Source organism: Nestor notabilis, unplaced genomic scaffold (assembly GCF_000696875.1).
Source record: "Nestor notabilis isolate BGI_N333 unplaced genomic scaffold, ASM69687v1 scaffold14849, whole genome shotgun sequence".
In the NCBI taxonomy this organism is placed as follows: Eukaryota; Metazoa; Chordata; class Aves; order Psittaciformes; family Psittacidae; genus Nestor; species Nestor notabilis.
This window is the reverse complement of record NW_009943353.1, coordinates 23,512-42,580: the sequence shown is the minus strand read 5'-3', so window position 1 is coordinate 42,580 and position 19,069 is coordinate 23,512. Positions and strand designations below refer to the sequence as shown.

General features: G+C 40.7%; 1 protein-coding gene across 1 annotated transcript in view; it reads left to right on the top strand.

The window, feature by feature from the left end:
* The window catches only part of LOC104411464 (proline-rich protein 5), a gene marked incomplete at its 3' end in the record, with an annotated part of 25,720 nt that overhangs the window by 3,798 nt on the left and 2,853 nt on the right, over window positions 1-19,069 (top strand). The window contains exons 2-4 of the mRNA XM_010021885.1: window positions 6,950-7,030; window positions 13,387-13,435; window positions 14,122-14,179. Of these exons, the coding sequence (XP_010020187.1) occupies window positions 6,950-7,030; window positions 13,387-13,435; window positions 14,122-14,179 (188 nt within the window). The remainder of the gene's footprint in view (window positions 1-6,949; window positions 7,031-13,386; window positions 13,436-14,121; window positions 14,180-19,069) is intronic.

Below are 19,069 nucleotides of genomic sequence, written 5' to 3'. Positions count from 1 at the left end.
GTGACATTAGTGAGAACAGCAGGAAATCAAAGGAGACATGGATTTCTGGTTTGGGCTAATTTTTACAGGGTTGTAATAAGCACAACAACTTGCTGTAAAGTAAGTTTTACAGTCGTGGGAGCCACATTTCATCTTCTAATTAAAAACTAATGTTTCTTCAGATCACAGGGAGGCTTTTCTAGTGGAAAAAACATTCCAGACCAACATATTTGTCTATGATTTCTACTCAGAAGTTTTCTTTCTTCCAATATTTAATTTTTATTTAGATGATCTTAAAGTTATTTTCTAACCTAGTTGATTCTATTATTCTATGATTCTAAATATTTTGAAGTACTTCTGCTTATCTGAGGATCACATTCATTTTCGTAACCCTTAATTTCGCTCCTTTTTAGAGAATTTGGCTGTGTGTGTGCATGGGGGGCAGATAGAGCTGAGCTGTTGAAGGGGTGAAGGGGGTTTACCAGCTGGTCCAGCCACCACTGGAGCACATCAGCCTCGACTGCAGTAATAGAAAGTGCTGGTGGTGGTGGTGGAGAATTGCTGCTCCCCGTAGCCCTCCAGACATATTTGTACTTGCTTGAATGCAGGTATAATTGGAAGCCAAAATCTCCTTAGTCCTACGCTGTGTAGAGATACTAACTCTGAGTAACACCTTAGGGAAGTCCCTTCACCTGTCTTTCTCAACTTCTTCATATGCAAGAGTAGTGTTTACAGTTTGTGAAGTTAGTGAACTAATGCCTCTCAAACTCTTTGAAGACGGAATTTTGCAGACCAGCTTATTTTCACTTGTATGATCCAGTACATAATTGCAGCTTATCCCTCATTGGAGATTGCTTTACCTTGGGTAGAAATTTCAGAAACGTAAGTGAACTAGCAGCTGCAAGCTGATGTTGGAAGGGTCAGGGCCTCATGGAAAGCCTGCAGAGTTGCAGCTGGACCAAAGCTGTGCTGGAAATGGGCTCTTCCCAATTGGATTAAGCTAATTCAGAAAAATAAGGTTTTATACTGGAGCAAGAGTGCCTTCAAGGACGTTTTGATGCAAGTATACCAGGTTAATTATTGTTAATTAGCTATTCCCAGAGGAAATGAGGCCTAAGTCACTTAGTGCCTTTTGAAAATGAAAATGTTGCCTTTAACTACTCAGTAGTTGCAGGGTGTGACTATTCACACAACATTGTTTTTGCTCATGGACTTCACCTGGAGCTTGGGAAAGTGGAGAATTTGCAAACAGTAAATAAAAAACACTGATATTTTCACCCATGTTGTTTGCATACAAAGGTAGTGACTGCTTTAGAGAACCTAAATTACCTGAGTGTTGTGCACAAGGGAAAATGCGGGCTGCTCCTCCTGCTTTGCCAGGAAATACTGAGCTGGGAGGACCATGGCCATGGTCAAAGCAAACCAGAAGGTCAGGATTCAGACAGAGACTTGTGAAACCAACTTTTTAGTTGTTCCTCAACTCTGTGGACAAACTGATTCTGGCCTGGCAGAAAACAGTCTTTTATTCATAACAGTTTTTCCTTCTTGGGTTCTTAAAAAAGTCAATGTAGAACTGGAGTGGGCAGTATTTCAGTGCGGGAGGGAGCCAGCTTCCCACCCACCGAAGACAGCGGTGTCCAGATGTGCAATTAGACACTCAAGAGGAATGTATGTTTTGTTGGTACTGAGCTACGTAGGCAGTGGTTTTCTGTTATGCAAATAGAATAATAACCCTCATCCTCCTTGTCTTGGTGTTCGTGCTATTAGATTGGTTGGGAGTGCCACCAGTGAGCATCCAACTTTGTGCTCTGGGGATTTACACCTTCCAGATCACTTAATGCTGAAACCAAGTGGGGAAGGTCTGCACTGTGTGTGCTCGAGTTCCATTCCCCATGTTTCAGGCAGCTGAATAGTAAGTCCTGGAGCTACCACCTCCTCTGGGCTATCAGGCAAATCAATAATGAGTGTCCAAAGAGGTGAAGTTTTTTAGGCTGCTGGATTGATTTTTGTTGCTCTGAGTGCCTTCTTGGTTGTACATAATTCTCTTCTGGCAATCTATAGACATTGTGGGATGGATAAATACAGTACATTGCTGGAGCCAGCCAACATTTTGCCTTCATTCTAAAGGCAGCCCCCCAAAAAACCTCGTAGTGTCTGCAGTTTTCCAATCCTGAGTTCCCTTCCTACAGCCAGCCTGCTTTAGCCATGCTGTCTCTTCCCTGCCTACCCACTGACCTGTGGAAGCCTCCTCAAAGGCTTCTTTCTGCCCCATTCCTGGTCTACCAAAATGTCTTCTTCCAGCTAGTCTACAGACCAAGAGTGACTTGTGGCATAGGTTTTTATGGAAAGGTGCCTGCACAATATATCTTTTGCCTGGACTCAGGTTAAATAATACCTCCATAGCAACTTACCCTTATTCATAGCAGTTGAGGAGCTGGATAACAAACTGGTGCTGTGCTTTCAAGAAACACCATAATCCCATAACTGAGAGGTTTGCCTTTTCTTGCAGTGTGAGGGTGGCTGTATCTTATTTCAAAGGTGCACTGCTCAGGTGCTCATTTCTTCTCAGGATGCTTTGTTCCAGCAGAAGATACTGGTGAGGGAACATTAGAAACTGCTCATTTTCTTCAGAAGGAGAAAGTGCAGCACTGCAGGAGTAGGAGGTTACATCCGTGCTTCTGTGGAAAATGTGTCTGTTGGTACAGTACATCAAACCCTCGACATACAGTGTGGGGTCTGGTCTTCAGTGGAGACTGGAACTTTGTTCAGTACTGAGCATGGGCAATTCAGGAACTGATTTGGGGGAGTGTGTGTGTGTTTCTTTTGGGCTTTTTTTTTTTTTTTGTTTCCTCTGAAGGGCTGTGTTCATGTACACACATTTACATACACAGCAGTTGCAGGGCAGTTGTTCACCATAGTATCAGTGCATGAGTGCACCCATTATTAACTTTCATGTTGTAAAAGAGTTACAGAAGGGAGTTTACAAGGCATTTTTAGTTCAGGTTAACAAAACATAAGTTTAATTACACACATTATTGACCTAAGCCTCAGTGGAGGCTGGTCACAGGCACAAGTAAAGGCGATCCACCCACCTCAAGCATCTTGCAGGACTTCTGTGTGTAAGCAGCAGCTCAGATTTTCTTTACACCAAAATGTTTCACCTTTCTGACTAAACCCTTTTTAACAATTGGACATTATAGAAACCATAGCATTACTTTGATTTAAGCAAGGGCTGGGTTTGTTTTTTTCATTAGCTTAAGGTAACTAGGAAGATTTAATCTAGCTTTTTATTACCCTGACACCAGCTTATGCCACTGATTATTCCAATTCCTTTTTGTTGCCTTTTCAGCAAGCATGAAGGGCCAGATTACAGTGACATTCCCACGTCACCTGCAGCCTGGGACTGCATGCCTGCACCTTGCATGCAAGTGCTGCTGTCTGTGATGGGAAGGAAAGACAGGTGGTCAATGTAGCGGAGCCAAGACTTGTTTTCCAGACGAGGAAGTTGTCCCTCACTAGAAGAGAGATCCCAGGCAGATTAAAAGATCACCATGAAGATGTTTATGTAGGTGCAGTTCTACTACACAGGCAATAACTTAAATGCTCACAACCTGCTCCCTTCATTCTTTCTAAAAAAGCTTGCTTTCTCTTACTTCTTCGAGGAATAATAATGGACCTGTTAAACTGGAAAGAGAAAACCTCCCCCTTGTTTAGAAAGTAGTGCTAGAGAGAAGGAGAGAGAGTACGTTGGCTTTTAGGAGAGATATTTAGTCATTCTTTTCTGCAGAAGGCTGGCAGGGAACATTGCAAAGTTCATTTCCGAACCAGAAGAGCATGTAAAGACTGCTTGTTTTATTCACTACATTAATCGTACTTCACATATTACTCATGATACTAAAATACCCAAATCGCTTCACTGTATACCAGAGACATTTAGCTGCCAATTTTCAAATAATCATAAATTGAGTGTGTCTGTTTGAACCAGCCAAAATAAGCTGGGTTACATCACAAGTGTATGTGTATGATTGTGGGGGAAAAGAGGGACCACCATGGCAGAAGGAGTGCTTAATGCCTTGGAAATGTTGTCAAAGGAGCAAAAAAGAGGATAATTGTTCCTATTTTTACCTGCTTGTGCATTTCTCTTCAGCGGGTCATATCCTTCACCTGCCACTTCTAATTTCCTTTTTCCACAGATGAATGTGACTGAACTTTTCTAACAGTGTATCTCTTTGCTCTTCAGCATTGTTGTGTGCCTGCATTTCACATCAGGTTTATCTTCCAGCCCAGTCTTCTGCTCCCAGCAAACACTGAAAGGAGTTGTCTTAGCATGGACCTGAGAAGGTTTAACGTGGGCACCTGAGGTCCCCAGGCACACTCTACTGCCGCCTGACATAGTGCCTGCAATGACATTCTCTTGCAGTGGGAGCAGCCACCTGCGGCCCTGGTTGGCCCTGGAGCCGACACCAGGCAGACCTGAACAAGCTCATTCATCAGGAGGAATCAGGCTTCCTCCCTCTGGAGACCTTATAAACAGATGCAACCTTTAGCTCATCTTCACAAGACTAGGCAACCCCAAATCCTGGTACCTCCAGGATGGGCAAATCTGGTCTTGGTTTTGCTTTCCATTGCTCCAAAGTTGGTTGCTGCTTCATTGCACCATACTCCAGTGTGGTGTGAGCAGAGGGAGGTCAGATCAAAGCGCAGAAAAAAGATACTGTGGAGTCACTGGTAAAACCACACCGCAGGAAGCATATGCATATTGTAGCTTCTCATTCTTGGAAGATCTTTTCAGTACATGTTCTAGGGGTGATATTTAATTCGGTTGCTCCTAAATACATCTCCTGAGCATCCCTGAGGCTTCTTGTTGCTGTTCCTTGCTACGGCAAAGTACAGGCTTGGAGGAGGCATGCAGAATGAGAGACACACAGAATGAGAAATGGCACAGAGCAGGAAGACTTCTTCTCTGTGTTTATTGTAATATGCCTTAAGATGTCATCTCCTATTCTCAGTTGTAACCTTGAATAGGAAGAGCCATGTGCCAAAAATGTGTATTTTCCCTTTGCAGATAGTAGGATTGTGAGGGAAGAAGAAAAAACAGTGACAACAATGGCATGTAATACTGCTATTGATAATCACACTCATTGCTTTTGTTATGATTTTCATGAATACATCTTAAAATACCCTTTAGTTGTCAGCATCATCATCTTTATTTTATACATGGGCTAACTGAGTCAGACAGAAATCAAATAACTTGCAGTCACTGCCAGCAGTGGGAATGGTCATTTTAGTAAAGGCTGTCATATTAGAAATTGAGTAGCAGTAGTCTGAACAGTAGAGTGGACAAAGGCTATGTGCTATCATCAGGAAGCTAAAACATCTGTGTGCATGCTGAATAAAGGCTGAGCTTATACTGCAGTATGTTCTTGGTCACTGAAAGACGCGCCTCTACCCCAGCTGAAACCTTAAAGACCTTAACGTTTTTGGGACTTCTGTTCCATAGTTAAATGTGATAGAAGTTCCCAGGTGGTTCGAAGAGTGAAGAAGTGGGGATGGGCTGACAGATGGAGGGACCACATGAATCTTCTTTCATTTTGGAGTCAAAGCTGTGAGGCTATGAAAGGTGGCACTGAGTTGGGGAAGGGGAGTAAGACTTCTGCTCCATTCTACTAATGCTGGAAACAGGTTTGGTCTCACCTTTCATTGAAATTCCTTTACCTTTGTCCTCAGACCTAAGCTTACTGATTAGGCTGGTGTGTCATCACACTAATTGTGTCAGGTGTATTTCAGGAGCATTTCAGAGCTTCATCTTGAAGCACATGCTTATTTCATTAATCCTTTGAGGTGCAGTCTTTCTCAGTTCACGGGACTGGTAAGCATCCCTGTTAAGCATGTGGATTGCCAAGTACCTGCAGTACCTTGAAGATTTTTGCCATTCAGCATCCTTGAGTTTACAGGGCTGATGACCATGTGCCCCAGGAACAGGCAGCATTGGGTGTGTGACTTTCTGTTGAGCTAGAGAATTTTGTGGTTTCAATCCAGTCTTTGGTTGCATCTGATTGCAGAAGAAAGTCATCACCTCTAAGCAACATCTGCTTGCAGAATGGTTAAAAATGGCATTGTAAATGAAAAGGGAGCAGTTTTTATAAATGGTTGGCCTATGCTAAGTATATCGCTGCCTCTTGGTGTCTGCCTTTAGAATCTTTAGACTTGTTCTTTTAGCACAGCCTTGGTTTTCCTTTAGCTGAAGCAAGAGTGTGCATCTTTGAAAAATGAGTAAGTGGTGGTAGGAATCAGTCTTTGTAACCAATGGCCCATTCTCTTTTGTTTCATTTTTGAAAATAAATGAGATTGGTTAAATTGACTTAAAATTTGTAATTGTCCAGTGTTTCTTTTATTATTTTTTTTTTTTAATAACTAACCATTTTTAAGATTGCATTTTAGAAAGTTGTTTCTGTATTGTGGGTTAAACTTCAGGTATAGTGTCTAGCCTGGATAAATGCTGATTGGTGAATAAAGAAATCAAGTAACCATAGCTCAGACAAATATATGCCAACAATTGCAGGAATATCATCACCGATCTCATAGTGAAGCTGTTACTTGTCTCTGTAGTGACCCATAGGGACAAAAATATACTTTAAAATACTTAACATATACTTAACATATAAATATATAAAAAGTTTACTTAATATACTTAAAGTACCTAAAATATATAAGCTTAAGTTTTTGAAATTGGTGATTTCAGATGTGCAACTGTTGAAGTTAGAACAAATCAAAAAGAACTGTTTTTCAAAGATGCCATATATTTTCTAGACAGTAATTCCCTTTAAGGCATCTGAGATGGGGTACCAGCAGTCATTTATGGCTTTGAAAAGGTCTTGAAGTGGCTAGGCAGAGATGTTTAGACTTATTGTGAAAGTGGTACCTTCTAAAATGTGAGCGGGTCCTAATGATTCCTAATGTCCTTTTTCAGTATCCACAATGGAGTAATATCGGTGTTCCAGCGTAAGGGTCTCCCAGACCATGAACTTTACAACCTCAATGAAGGAGTCAGGTAAGAGACTTGCCTTTACAGAAGGTGTCATTAACCATTGTGCACAGAACTGTCTGCTAGCACTTGCACTTGAAAGCTCCTACAGCAGTATTACGGGGTTTTTTTCCCAGTGGTAGTTTCAACCAGTATTGCCAATTTGGCCTCAGTGCATAGTTGTTGCTGATGTGTGTATGTCAACGCCTCATTGCATCGTGGAAGCTGAGTTCCTCCTTCTGCAAGGGAGATACTCAGCTGTAGGAGGATGGATTATTTCAGTCTGTCTTGACATACCAGATTGAAATTAAGGAAGGGAAAATGAGGACCCCCTCTAGTAATGCAGCCCTATTCCGCTGCAACGACGCTGCCCTTTCCATAGGTGTCAGGCCTAGCTCTGAGGTGCTTCCCTTGTGTCTGCAGAGGATGTAAAGCCTGGTGGTCCCTTATATCTAACTGCTCCTGCTGCACAAGCTGAATATGCTGCAGGTGTTATAAAGCTGTCTTTTCAGCACAATGACCTTAGTAACACAGTTTAAGGTTCCTATTTCTTTCTCATATTGTGATGATCTGTTTGCAACAGACTAAATAAGAGTGAGATATATAATGGAAGCTCTTCTTCCTGAAAAAATAAACCAATGAAAAAAAAAACCAACCCAACAAGCAAGAGAGAAACTGAAAATCCTACCATTCAAATTATTTAAGTTATAAAGATAAGTTTACCAAGAGGTAAGCTGTTATCTGGATTTACAGCACTTTTTACTACGTTTTCTAGCACTTACAGTTGTTTACTACACCCTCTCTCCTTGACAAGGGCAAGGTGTAGCAGATTTCCTTTTACAGATTTGTCCCAATGCCTAACACCATAGAATAAACGGTGGGAAAGAAGCTGCACTTCCAAAAACCAGACAGCTTATTATCTTCCTAGCTGTTTCAGATAAGAGCCTCAGTTTTCCTTACTGCTTATTCCCACTTGATCTGTGTTCCAGAATCTGATAATGTCCACAGAATATCCAGATATTCTGGGATTATCTCTCCCTGTTTGGTTCCTAGTCTGGGAAAGCTGGCCCAGTCTGGTTCCTTTATTTGTGGAAATATCCAGGTGAATGACATTTGGTCTGTGATTTCTCTTTTTCCTGCTCCTTCTGTCTTTTTGAACTGAAAAGAAACTTATTCTCCAGCTATTTCTTGCTTCTCTGGGGAGAAAATGACATACAAAGAATAGCTTTTCTAGGATGGCTGTCAGTTAGCACAATCCATCAATCATTTCAAGTTAGTTATTGGAATAATGGTTAATCATTATTACTGGAAGTGCAGTTAGGATTCTTTAGCTTTATCTAAATGCCAAAAAAAGATTGTTCTGGGCTGAAATTTCCTGGCCCAATGCATTTGCCTCAGGATGCTCATCTGCTGGTGAGGGACAGAAGAAGAAAAATTATCTACTGATGTGACAGAGACAAATACAATCTTGTGTGAACCAACAAACAGAAGACAGACATTACAAATAGACTGATCTTTTTTCCGTTTTATGATGCGCTTTGCTGCCATGTGATAGACCCATATCTTTTTGTTAGGATAAGGACAACACTGCTTTGTTGTTACCTCAGCTGATCACTCATTCTGGGGGGAATGCCTGGTGACTTTTACCTGAGCTGATGGACATAATACTGTGAAATCTAGACCAAGCTAGCAAGCTACTGTCATAAATGAGGCACCAGCAGCGCAGCTATCCTGGGATGAGTGAGTGTTTGGCGAGATGCAGCATAGCTTTCAGGACTGGTTCTTGTCTACTGCTGCTTTGAGGTTGTTCCTTCTTGTGTCCAACTTGGCCTGAACAGCCTTCTAATTTATTGCCAAAAGCTGTCCATCCTCTCAGAGACAATTCTGAGTTTGTTTTTGTGTTCTCATGTGCGTCCTGCTGGCTTCATTCATAGAAAAGTTAAGCTGAGAAAACTGCAAGTGAACAAACAGGATGCAACAGCTGAAAGATCTGTCTCTAAATGAGAGAATGGTAGTGGTATGTTTTAAGCATGCCTGTTCACATGCCCAGCCATGGCTTCTTTCCAGAAGCTACTGTACTCCTGGTGTTTGCTTAATTTTACTGCCAATCACAGTCAATAACATTTTAGGGCCTCCTGACTATTTGCATACAAAGCCCTTTTGCCTCACTTAAATTCAGCTCAAAATGTAACTAAGAAATTACTGATTTGACACAAGCCAAAAATATCTGGCTTACTGCTATTGTTACTTAATTCAAAATAACTTTCTTTGGGTTAGTGTTATTACTGAATGCAAAAATATCTGATTCATAAACATGACATCAGAAGTGGAACAAGTGTATTTTGCCTTATGATTGCCTTAGATGCATTTTCCCCACACGTACATAAATACAAAGAAACAAATAGCCATTACTTCCATTGGGCAGAATTTGAGTGTTCAGGTAAATGGTGAGTATTAGTAACTTTTCCAACAGTTACAGGACAGTAAAAGACGTTATTTTACTTTACCACTTTAATTACAGCATATTCTGGGATACTTTCGTAATTAAACCATGAATATCCAAGTTGACTCACAGACCAAGTGCAAATATTTTAACAGTTAGCTTAAGCCTGCAATATTTGCACATCATCATTTTGACTCAGGAATGTCACGTATATTAAACTCCTGCATGTCACATACGTGCAAACAAGTATGTATAACTTCCTTTTCTGAACACACATCTCGAGGCTTTGAACCCTGATTGTGTATGCACTGATTAATTAAAAAAACATCAGTGAGTACAAATCTGTGCAGTACCATTTACTTTTCTAGGTTTGGCTCATAAAAGGTGCCACTCGTACACCAATGCCTTTTGACACCATTCTTGCACTCTTCTGGCATTAGAAGGTGGCCTTAAATACGGAATTTCAGCGCTCAGAAGCCCTATCACCAAAAAAAACCCAGTGTGTGATTTGTCTCTCTCTCGTATTCTGAAACTCCTGAATAACTGCTAAAGCTAATGAAGTACAGTAAAGCTATGAGAAGATACTCTAGTAACTGGGAGTATCACCAGTGTATGGCCTGTACATTACTTCCTATGAGCCCTTACTAGGTGATTTAATAGGGGATTGATTCAAAAGTCATGTAATAAAAATCTATATACATATACTTACTGTTCAGTGTTTCTCTTGGTGCATGTGTGTAATTGTAATTGTATAGTAATTGGGTAGTGTTTTTTTCCTTTTTCATGTACCATATGTCATTTCAAAGTGTTTATTTACACCACTTGTAAATCAAGGAAGAAAAAGAAGGAAAGGGAAACACAGTGGAAGCCGGATGTGCTGTATTAAACCTAATACATATTTATAGCTGCTTCTTTTCTGAGTTTCAGGATACTGATTTGATGCAAACAAAGCACATTTAGTGGCATTTCCTCTTTCGCAGCAAGAGTTCATATCTAGTAAAATCACTTTTTTCCATTTGCTTCATTTAATTTTATTTAACAGATATTATACAGTGTTAGACTTTCTATTCTGAGTAATGTTGCAAGAGTTAATTTCAAAATGAACCGAAGAAGCAGCTGCAGGAGGATACAAAAAACCTCAGGAGCTATTTTATCATATTTTATGTGAATTTATTTTATCATCTTAATTTATGAAGTCATTAAACTTCAGGCAATGAAGACCTGATACCAATGATAGACAAGCTTCATAAGAGCCCTTGACTGGCTTCAAAATCAGATGTGCTTGAAGTGAGGTCTTCTATCTGATCAGGAATCTCATTTAGGTTTAATCAGATTTTTACCTGGATTCTGTCATGATGCTCACATATCTATGGTTATTCAGTAATCTGAATTATCCAGGATCCAACAGGTGACAACCTAGCTGATTTTTGTTGAAGGAAATTAAGCAAGGATGAAAAAAAAATTGCAAGCAATGTCTTGGATCCAGTTTTGTTGTGGATCTCTTTTAAATGAATCTGAAATGAATCTAGGTACAGAGAACGTCAAACACCAGTGTTCTTATGTGGCCTTAGGGCCTCACTATTTCACTAGAAATTAATTAAGCAGCATGAAGTATCTGTGTTATTAGGGATTCACAAAGCAAGACACATTAATTGTGCTGTCAGTTCTTCCTCTACCCTGTAAACAGAGATGCTAACGTAGCCAAGTACTGCTTGGTGTGATTGCAGTCCAGTGCATATAATTAACTATAAGGTGGTTGATTAGTTCACTCACAGTTGAAAAAATGGAAATGTGGTGGCATTTTATCAGAGGACTAGTTACTGGATAAGTAGAACATAATTTTGTATTTCCTGCCCTAAATGCCAGGAATTATCGGTAGAACCTAAAATATGAAAAAAGAAGGTATTTGCAAATCGCCTGTTCAAGACAATGAGGAATTGAGGACTAGACTTCAGTGAGCTGCTAGCTTGAGGAGAGGGTGGAAGATTAAGCAAAACCTGTCAGTATAAAGTATCTGGATTTTTTTGAATCAGTGTCACAAAGAGATATCTGGGAATAAATTGTCTTTATCGTAGGAGAATTCAAAACTGCAACTTTGTTGTTTTAACCTAAAAATAGTTAGTATGTTCATGTTCAAAGTGAGAAAAACCTTCAGTGCCATTGCTTGTGATCCATAAAAAAAATCACACCACTTGGACAGTAAATTTCACTTTGAGTGAGCCTGCCAAAATTTGCCTGTAGCATCCTTGTACTCGCTAATGTGCTCTTAAGGCTTTAAGACTTTAACAGTGTTTGGGGGAGATGAGTTTTAATCCCTGTCAAGGGCTTGTCAGTGGGTACCATTGAGGATGGAGTCTCAGGACACTGCAGGGGCTGTCCTCTCCCATATGCTGCAAGAGCAGGCCAAGGGGGCTAGCCAGACATTGGCCATTCATGGAGAGACCTATGGCTAAAGCCTGAGCTGCCTTTGAAAATTTTGGTCCATAGATAGTTTGTCTGAATTAATCAGGTTTCTAGCTGAAAAGGATTTTGATGCTTAGGAGCATCTGAAAAACTCCTTCCTTTTGTTTGTTTTCTATCTCATTTATGCCTGGAGTGTTTCCATAGGGTGCTGTGAGGTCAATATAGATAAATAAATAAGATACTGTATTTCAGCCTCCTAAAGATTGACCTGCTTCTCCTTTCCCTGAACTTTCAGAAGATCTCAAGAGGCTGTGCTGAAGCATGGGGTGTTAAAAACAGATCCAACTCCAGCAGACCTTTTCATGGAGCGTAGGGATATGCCGGACTTATTAAACCACATGTGTATTTGTTTACTACTTAAAAAATTTGATTAATTAGTTATTTGTTAGTTAAAGACATAACCCAAAGGGATAGATGATAACATGCTATTGAATCTGTAATTTACATAGCTACCCTAATTGAAGTAGGTATTTAGATTTCAAGTTGAATTTGATCTCATTCTTCATGGGACCTGAGGTGGTCACACAGAGACAGGTTTTCAAAGGAGCTCCAGGCCAGATTTGCATGTGTTCAGAAAAACCAGCTGGGGCTACACTACTATAAGGTCCAAGCTCTCGTTTATGCATCTGAATAGCAACCTGAGTACAGAGAAATATATCTAGCGTCCATTGTCTGAGACATAAATACAGCTTTTTAGCATGTACATTTTACGTGGATACAAACATTGGGCTTGGCAATCAGGTTGAATTCTGTTTCCAAATTTGAGGGTTGTTTGTGGGATTTTTTTGCCCATGAGTTTGGCTTGCTTACTGTGTAGGTTTTAGTGTAAAGGAGTCGTAAAAGGCAGAGCTAAGCTGTTAAATTCCTACCTGCTTTTTGACTGAGACTGTATGAAACTTCAGCTATTGTGAGTCTCCTGAGTGGAAAATCATGACCCTTTCAATGGAAACTGGCTAAGTTTCACACCTGCAACAAAACCCACGGAATTGTCATCCTGCTTTGGATTTCTCTCTAAATACTTTGGCACAGCAATTTTTTTCAACCTTGAGCAGGACAGGGATGATTTGGCTGTGAACATGCCAGCCAAGTCATGTGCTCAGTTTTTCACTCAGACCCACAGATGGGCAATGCCAGGCACCAGGGAAGCCCTAGCACAGCAGGAAAACAATTCCAGCATTTATAAAAGGATTAGATAAAGGAGGGAAAGCATCCTCTTTTCGTCAAATCTTAGTTTCCTTTCATATGTGTTTGTGCAACTGAGCCATCTAAACGCACAGCAGATGTTTTTGATCACACAGAAATGCTGGTTGGGAGTCTTGGTATTGTTGAACCTGTTTGCTCTATTTGTAGTTAGGCATTGTTGACAGGCTCTGTGCTCGTATGAAATATTTTATTAGTGACTTCACCTTTTCCATGCAGTGCATAGCTAATAAAATTTGCCAATCACACAGAACCTTTTCTTATTCTTTTAATACAGGCAATTATTGAAAACAGAACTGGGATCCTTCTTCACTGAATATCTACAGGTAGGCATGTGTCTTCCTTCATTTAAATCAGATTTCCTAATAGGCTACTGAGCAAAATCACTTCACCCACTCTAAATGCTGATCTGGAGATCCTTGAAACCATTCAGAGATGTCCACTGACTTCTCTCTCTTCTGTCCTTTAGGGACTAATGAGATTTGGATTTTATATATATGTATATCTGGTTAGACAGTGGAAGCCCAAGTAATGAAATAGATCTGTGCAGTCACTGTGTTACTATATGACATTGCTGTTTTTCAGTAGACTTTCAACCATTTTCTTTTAACTTAAAATTGTAAGTTCTTGAGTAAATCAGTTAAGTTCCTTGTAGTATAGTTAATAGGAAGACATTTAGCAGTAAGTACACACCATCTGTTGAAGCAGTATTTTTCTGCTTCTCTAAGACTGTACATGCTTTGTAGGTAAGCCATTTGAAGTTTGAGAAGCACTTTGTACTGCACAGAATAATACGTGCTGTATCCTGAAATCAGTAGGTGATTGTATCAATGTTCGACAAGTGTCGCAAGTGATTTAAGCAAGATGGACACAGGAGGAGTCCTTCGATGAGTGATCATTAAAACAAAAGACCCCCTTTACTGTCAAAAGTTAAGAATGAACAAAATGTGAAATGTGATGGCTGTAGGGAAGTGCAGAATTGGGTAAAGGTAGTCTGTATTTTATTTTACAGAATCAGCTTCTCACAAAAGGCATGGTGATTCTAAGGGACAAGATCCGGTTTTATGAAGGTAACTTGGATTTTGGCATGGCTATCTATATCTGTCACAGGAGTTTCAGCAAATGCATTTTGGAGGTAGTGTGATGCTTTCCACTATCTTCCTGGGACTATGGATTAGTTTGTATCATTTTGTTCCTGCAGTTTTTTGTGTTCTGTCTTGCTGTTCCCATTGGTTTTCAACAGGGAGAGGTGTTTGCCTAGAGGAGCAGAAAAGAAGTAAACGAAAGATTAACTTCAGCGTGGACACTTCCTTCTCCTTCAATTATAGCCTGCTTAGTATTAAGGAAAAGCGGAAAAACAGAATGAGATTTCTTAATAAATAAAAAACTAAGCACTAATATCCCAGTTAGTTGAAGTGTCTGGCTATGTCCAAAATAATGTTGTAGGTTGTTTTAAGAGTTACTCTGGAGTCATGTTTACATAATGGGGTCAGACAAGTCAAGGAGCCATTTGTCTGTCTGCACCTTCTGGAAGTGTCACTTTATGGAAGTAAACACCAAGGAGAGGGCTGGAGCACCTCTCTTATGAAGACAGGCTGAGAGAGTTGGGCTTGTTCAGCCTAGAGAAGAAAAGGCTCCAGGGAGACCTTATAACAGTCTTCCAATACCTAAAGGGGGCCTAGAAGAAATCTGGAGAGGGACTTTATACAAGGACATGTAACGATAGGACAAGGGGGAATGGCTTTAAACTGACAGAGGGGGGATTTAGATCAGATATTAGGAAAAAGTTCTTTACTCTGAGGGTGGTGAGACACTGGCACAAGTTGCCCAGAGAAGCTGTGGCTGCCCCATCCCTGGCAGTGTCCAAGGCCAGGTTGGCTTTGAGCTGGTCTAGTGGAAGGTGTTGGAACTAGATGACCTTTAAGGTCCCTTCCAACCAAAACCATTCTGTGATAACCTCCACCCCCCAAAGTGTCATTTTACAGTCACCCTCATTTCATGTCTTATGCTATTGTGTGGCATATAGATGTGCTCTTAAATATGCTATTTTTTCCTAGATGTAGCCATACTAGTTGCACCAAGGGGGGTTTAGATCAGATACTAGGAAAAATTTCTTCACCAGAAAGGTTGTCAAGCACTGGAACAGGCTGCCCAGGGAAGTGATTGAGTCACCATCCCTGGAGGTATGTAAAAGATGCATAGATGTTGCACTTAGGAACATGGTTTAATGGTGGACTTGGCAGTGCTGGGTTAACTGTTGGACTTGATCTTAAAGGTCTTTTCCAACCTAAATGATTCTTTGATTCTATGCATCATCAGAGGATGAAATGGTTTTGTAATATCTTGAAGAATTATTGCTATCTAAACAGTCTGAATATCTTTGGGGAGTCTTGAGGCAATTTTAAAGAAGTGCATCTTTTCTTTTCCGAAGCTGCAGTCATAATACCACTTAGTTTAAATATGCTGTTTAAGCAGTATATTTATCCTGGAGACAACTATTTCCATTAGTTTCAGCTATCTATGAATTCTAGATGTGACCTTACATTACTGGCAGTACAGTTCATCAGATTAAGATGATGCTATGGGACCCAGCTTTTCTGATGAGAAGGCAGTAGCCCTAAATACCACAGAAAGCCAAGAAGTTTCACATTAAAAGAATACCCAAAAAAAGTACCCAAACTCTTTAGCTGAACACAGTGTTCTTCAGTTATATAAAACACCAGCTTGGAGAGCACAAGGGGAGCTGTAAGGATGTCAAGGCCTTCATAGCTGCTTTGTATAAATCACAAAGGAAATTGGGTTTAAGTCTCAAATCAGCAAATTAGATGCAGAGACCTACCAAAGTCTAACCCCTTTTTCATCTGCTTTTACTAGCTTGAAATAAAAAATATACTATCTCTGAAGTTTGAGTTCAAAGCTGAGATGAAAAATTGAAATATGAGACCACTAAATAGCTTTCAAATGTAGGAGCATATTTAGCAAATAAAAAATTTCAGCAAGCTGTTACGTTTATTTTGGTTTTTAATTTAGTATGTAATTTTGTGGTTGCCCCTTAAAATATGGTCTGAAATTCTGGTGATGTGACGTTTAAATCAGTCATGCTTTTTCCAAGTCCACCCTCAGAAATGTGAGCTCACTAAAACTGGCAAGTTTCAGGAGAGTAGCTGTAATGTAGGAACCTCATTCAGAGGCAGAAGTCTGACAGCTCTCTGTTAGCTTGCTTGGGGAGCTGTGGATGGATGTGAGTTTCCAGGGCTGAATTTGGGGTTCTTGGCAGCAGAGGCAGCAGCACCCCAGAATCCATCCTGTAGTCAGTGACTCCATGGCTCCCAAAACACCCAAGACAAAGTTGGGAGTGCAGAAATCTTGGGGGGGGGGCCATTCTGAGCAGAGCTCCCTTCCTGGGGCAGCAGCAGCAGTCCTGCCCTCAAATCTCAGGTTGTCCCACATCCCGTGGTTTGAGTTTCCCTATCTGGTAGGTGTTGAAGTTTTCAAAAGTGAAAATCTTTCGGAAAATTTCAGAGCACACTTCAGAGGGTTTTTGTCCTGCAGTGGGTTTTGAAACAATGATTATTTTTTTTATTCTTGTATTTCTTCTGGGAGTTTCAGTTAGCTTTTAGAAGCACTGTGAAAAATACTGCATGTATTTTTGTTGACTATATTGTGCTTCATTGAAATGAGCATTTAGAGTAACTCAACTTCCTAAAATCTGTCAAATGCTTACGGTGAATGTAGAGATCTTTGCCTGATGGCAAAACAAACATATCCTTGAATGGACATGAAAGTCACATTTCTCCGCGTGAAAGGTGCTCATCGTCAACAAACCACAGGAATTCTTCCAGATCCCCCAGTAAAAAGTGTTCCTTGCAAAGGCAGCTCACCCAGCAGCCTTTCTGAGCTGCTGTACAGAAATCCATCTCTTCACAAATCAAGCTTGCCCACAAGATGAAAGAAGTGTACAGTAGTAAAGACATGTTTATCTCAGCAGGGTAGTTTGATTTAATGGAATTCTAGCAGCAAGGTTTGAAAAGGACTGATGTTCAGCACCCATATCTAGAGCCAGATTTGTAAGGGCTTAGTTTCCACTTAACCTTAGCTTGTGGTAACTAGCATATTTAACTCTTTTTAAAACTCTGCCCTCAAGGCATAGAGGGATTTGGCTTCTCCTTCATGATCAGATTTACCTCTTTGGAACACCTTCGTATTTGAGACGCTAGTATGTGGAGATTGTAATGTAATAACATTGTTGTGGTTTAACCTCAGCTGGCAACTAAGCACATCACAGCCACTCGCTCACTCCCCCACGGTGGTCTGGGGGAGAGAATTGGAAAGGTAAAAGTGAGAAAAGACAGTTTATTAGGTAAAGCAAAAGTTCTGCACACAAGCAAAGCAAACCAAGGAATTCATTCACCACTTCCCATCACAGGCAGGTGTTCAGCCATGCCCAGGACAGTGGGGCTCCATCATGTGTAATGGTTACTTGGGAAGGCAAATGCCATCACTCCAAACATCCCCCCACTTCCTCCCTCTTTCCCCAGCTTTGTATGCTGAGCATGACATGTTACAGTGTGGGATACCCCTTGGGTCAGTTGGGGTCAGCTGTCCTGGTTGTGTCCCCTCCCAACTTCTTGTGCACCCCCAGCCCATGCACTGGTGGGGTGGGAAGCAGAAAAAAAGGCCTTGGCTCTGTGCAAGCACAGTTTGGCAATAACTAAAACATCCGGGTATCATCAACACTGTTTCCAGCACAAACCCAAAACACAGCCCCGTACAAGCAACTATGAAGAAATTAACTCTACCCCAGCCCAAACCATCTCAGTTATTTATTATTATTATTATTACTGCTAGAGTTGCTAGGAAATTTTGGACCAGATTCCCTGCTGTGTTTCACTAGAATTAATGCAAGACAAATTTAGGAAAAAATTGAAACCAAGAATGCCCTTTTCAGTCTTGTGTACAAGTGTGTAGGACAGAGAGAACTCCTGCCTGGTGGTACAGAAACAAAGACCTTGGCGTGGTTCACGCGCCAGCAGCTGCAGTATAGCATGGTGATCCACATTTGTCTCTGAAAGCACTTAAAGTCATTAACCCAGGAATAATTCAGGAGTTGCAGATGGGCCAGAGCTGGTGCTATTTGTCATGTACTTAAAAATGCAGGGAGATCAAGTATCCCATAATGAAGATTGGCACTTGGCTAACTTTGAGTAGGAGATGCTTTCATGCAGAGTTTCTTTGTGATATGTGTATAATTCTGGGCAAAATGTTCCTTGGCTGAGTCCCTAAGTAATGCTGTAATACAGAAATTAAGAATAGTATCTGATTCTGACACCAATAGTAATATTGATTGGTTGCTATTGAATTTGCTTCCTGATAAGCCATATTGTCTTCTCTGAATGCCTCATAATCATTGATGCATTTATCTCCATAATACTTGCTGGTGGAGGTGCAGCAGCATTGCTCTCTTTTCACAGTTAGATTAGGGGCACAGTGATGCTAAAGTGCTTGCTCAAGGACACACAGGCTGTTTTGGGGAACAGGGATTTGAAGCCAGCATCCAGGTTTTGACTGCATCCTTTGATAGTTACAGTAAAAAAAAGAGCCACCACACACTTTTTCCATAGATCTTGGATGAGATTTTCTGCTTAACTAGAGATACAGAGAAGCTAAGGGGTTGATAGGAGGGGTTGCTTTGTGGAGCATCTCCACAGAGCATGGTTTGCTCTGTTGCCTTGCAGCTTGATTTGAAGCCAGCATCCAGGTTTTGACTGCATCCTTTGATAGTTACAGTAAAAAAAAGAGCCACCACACACTTTTTCCATAGATCTTGGATGAGATTTTCTGCTTAACTAGAGATACAGAGAAGCTAAGGGGTTGATAGGAGGGGTTGCTTTGTGGAGCATCTCCACAGAGCATGGTTTGCTCTGTTGCCTTGCAGCTTGGAGGACAGAGGGTAGAGTGGT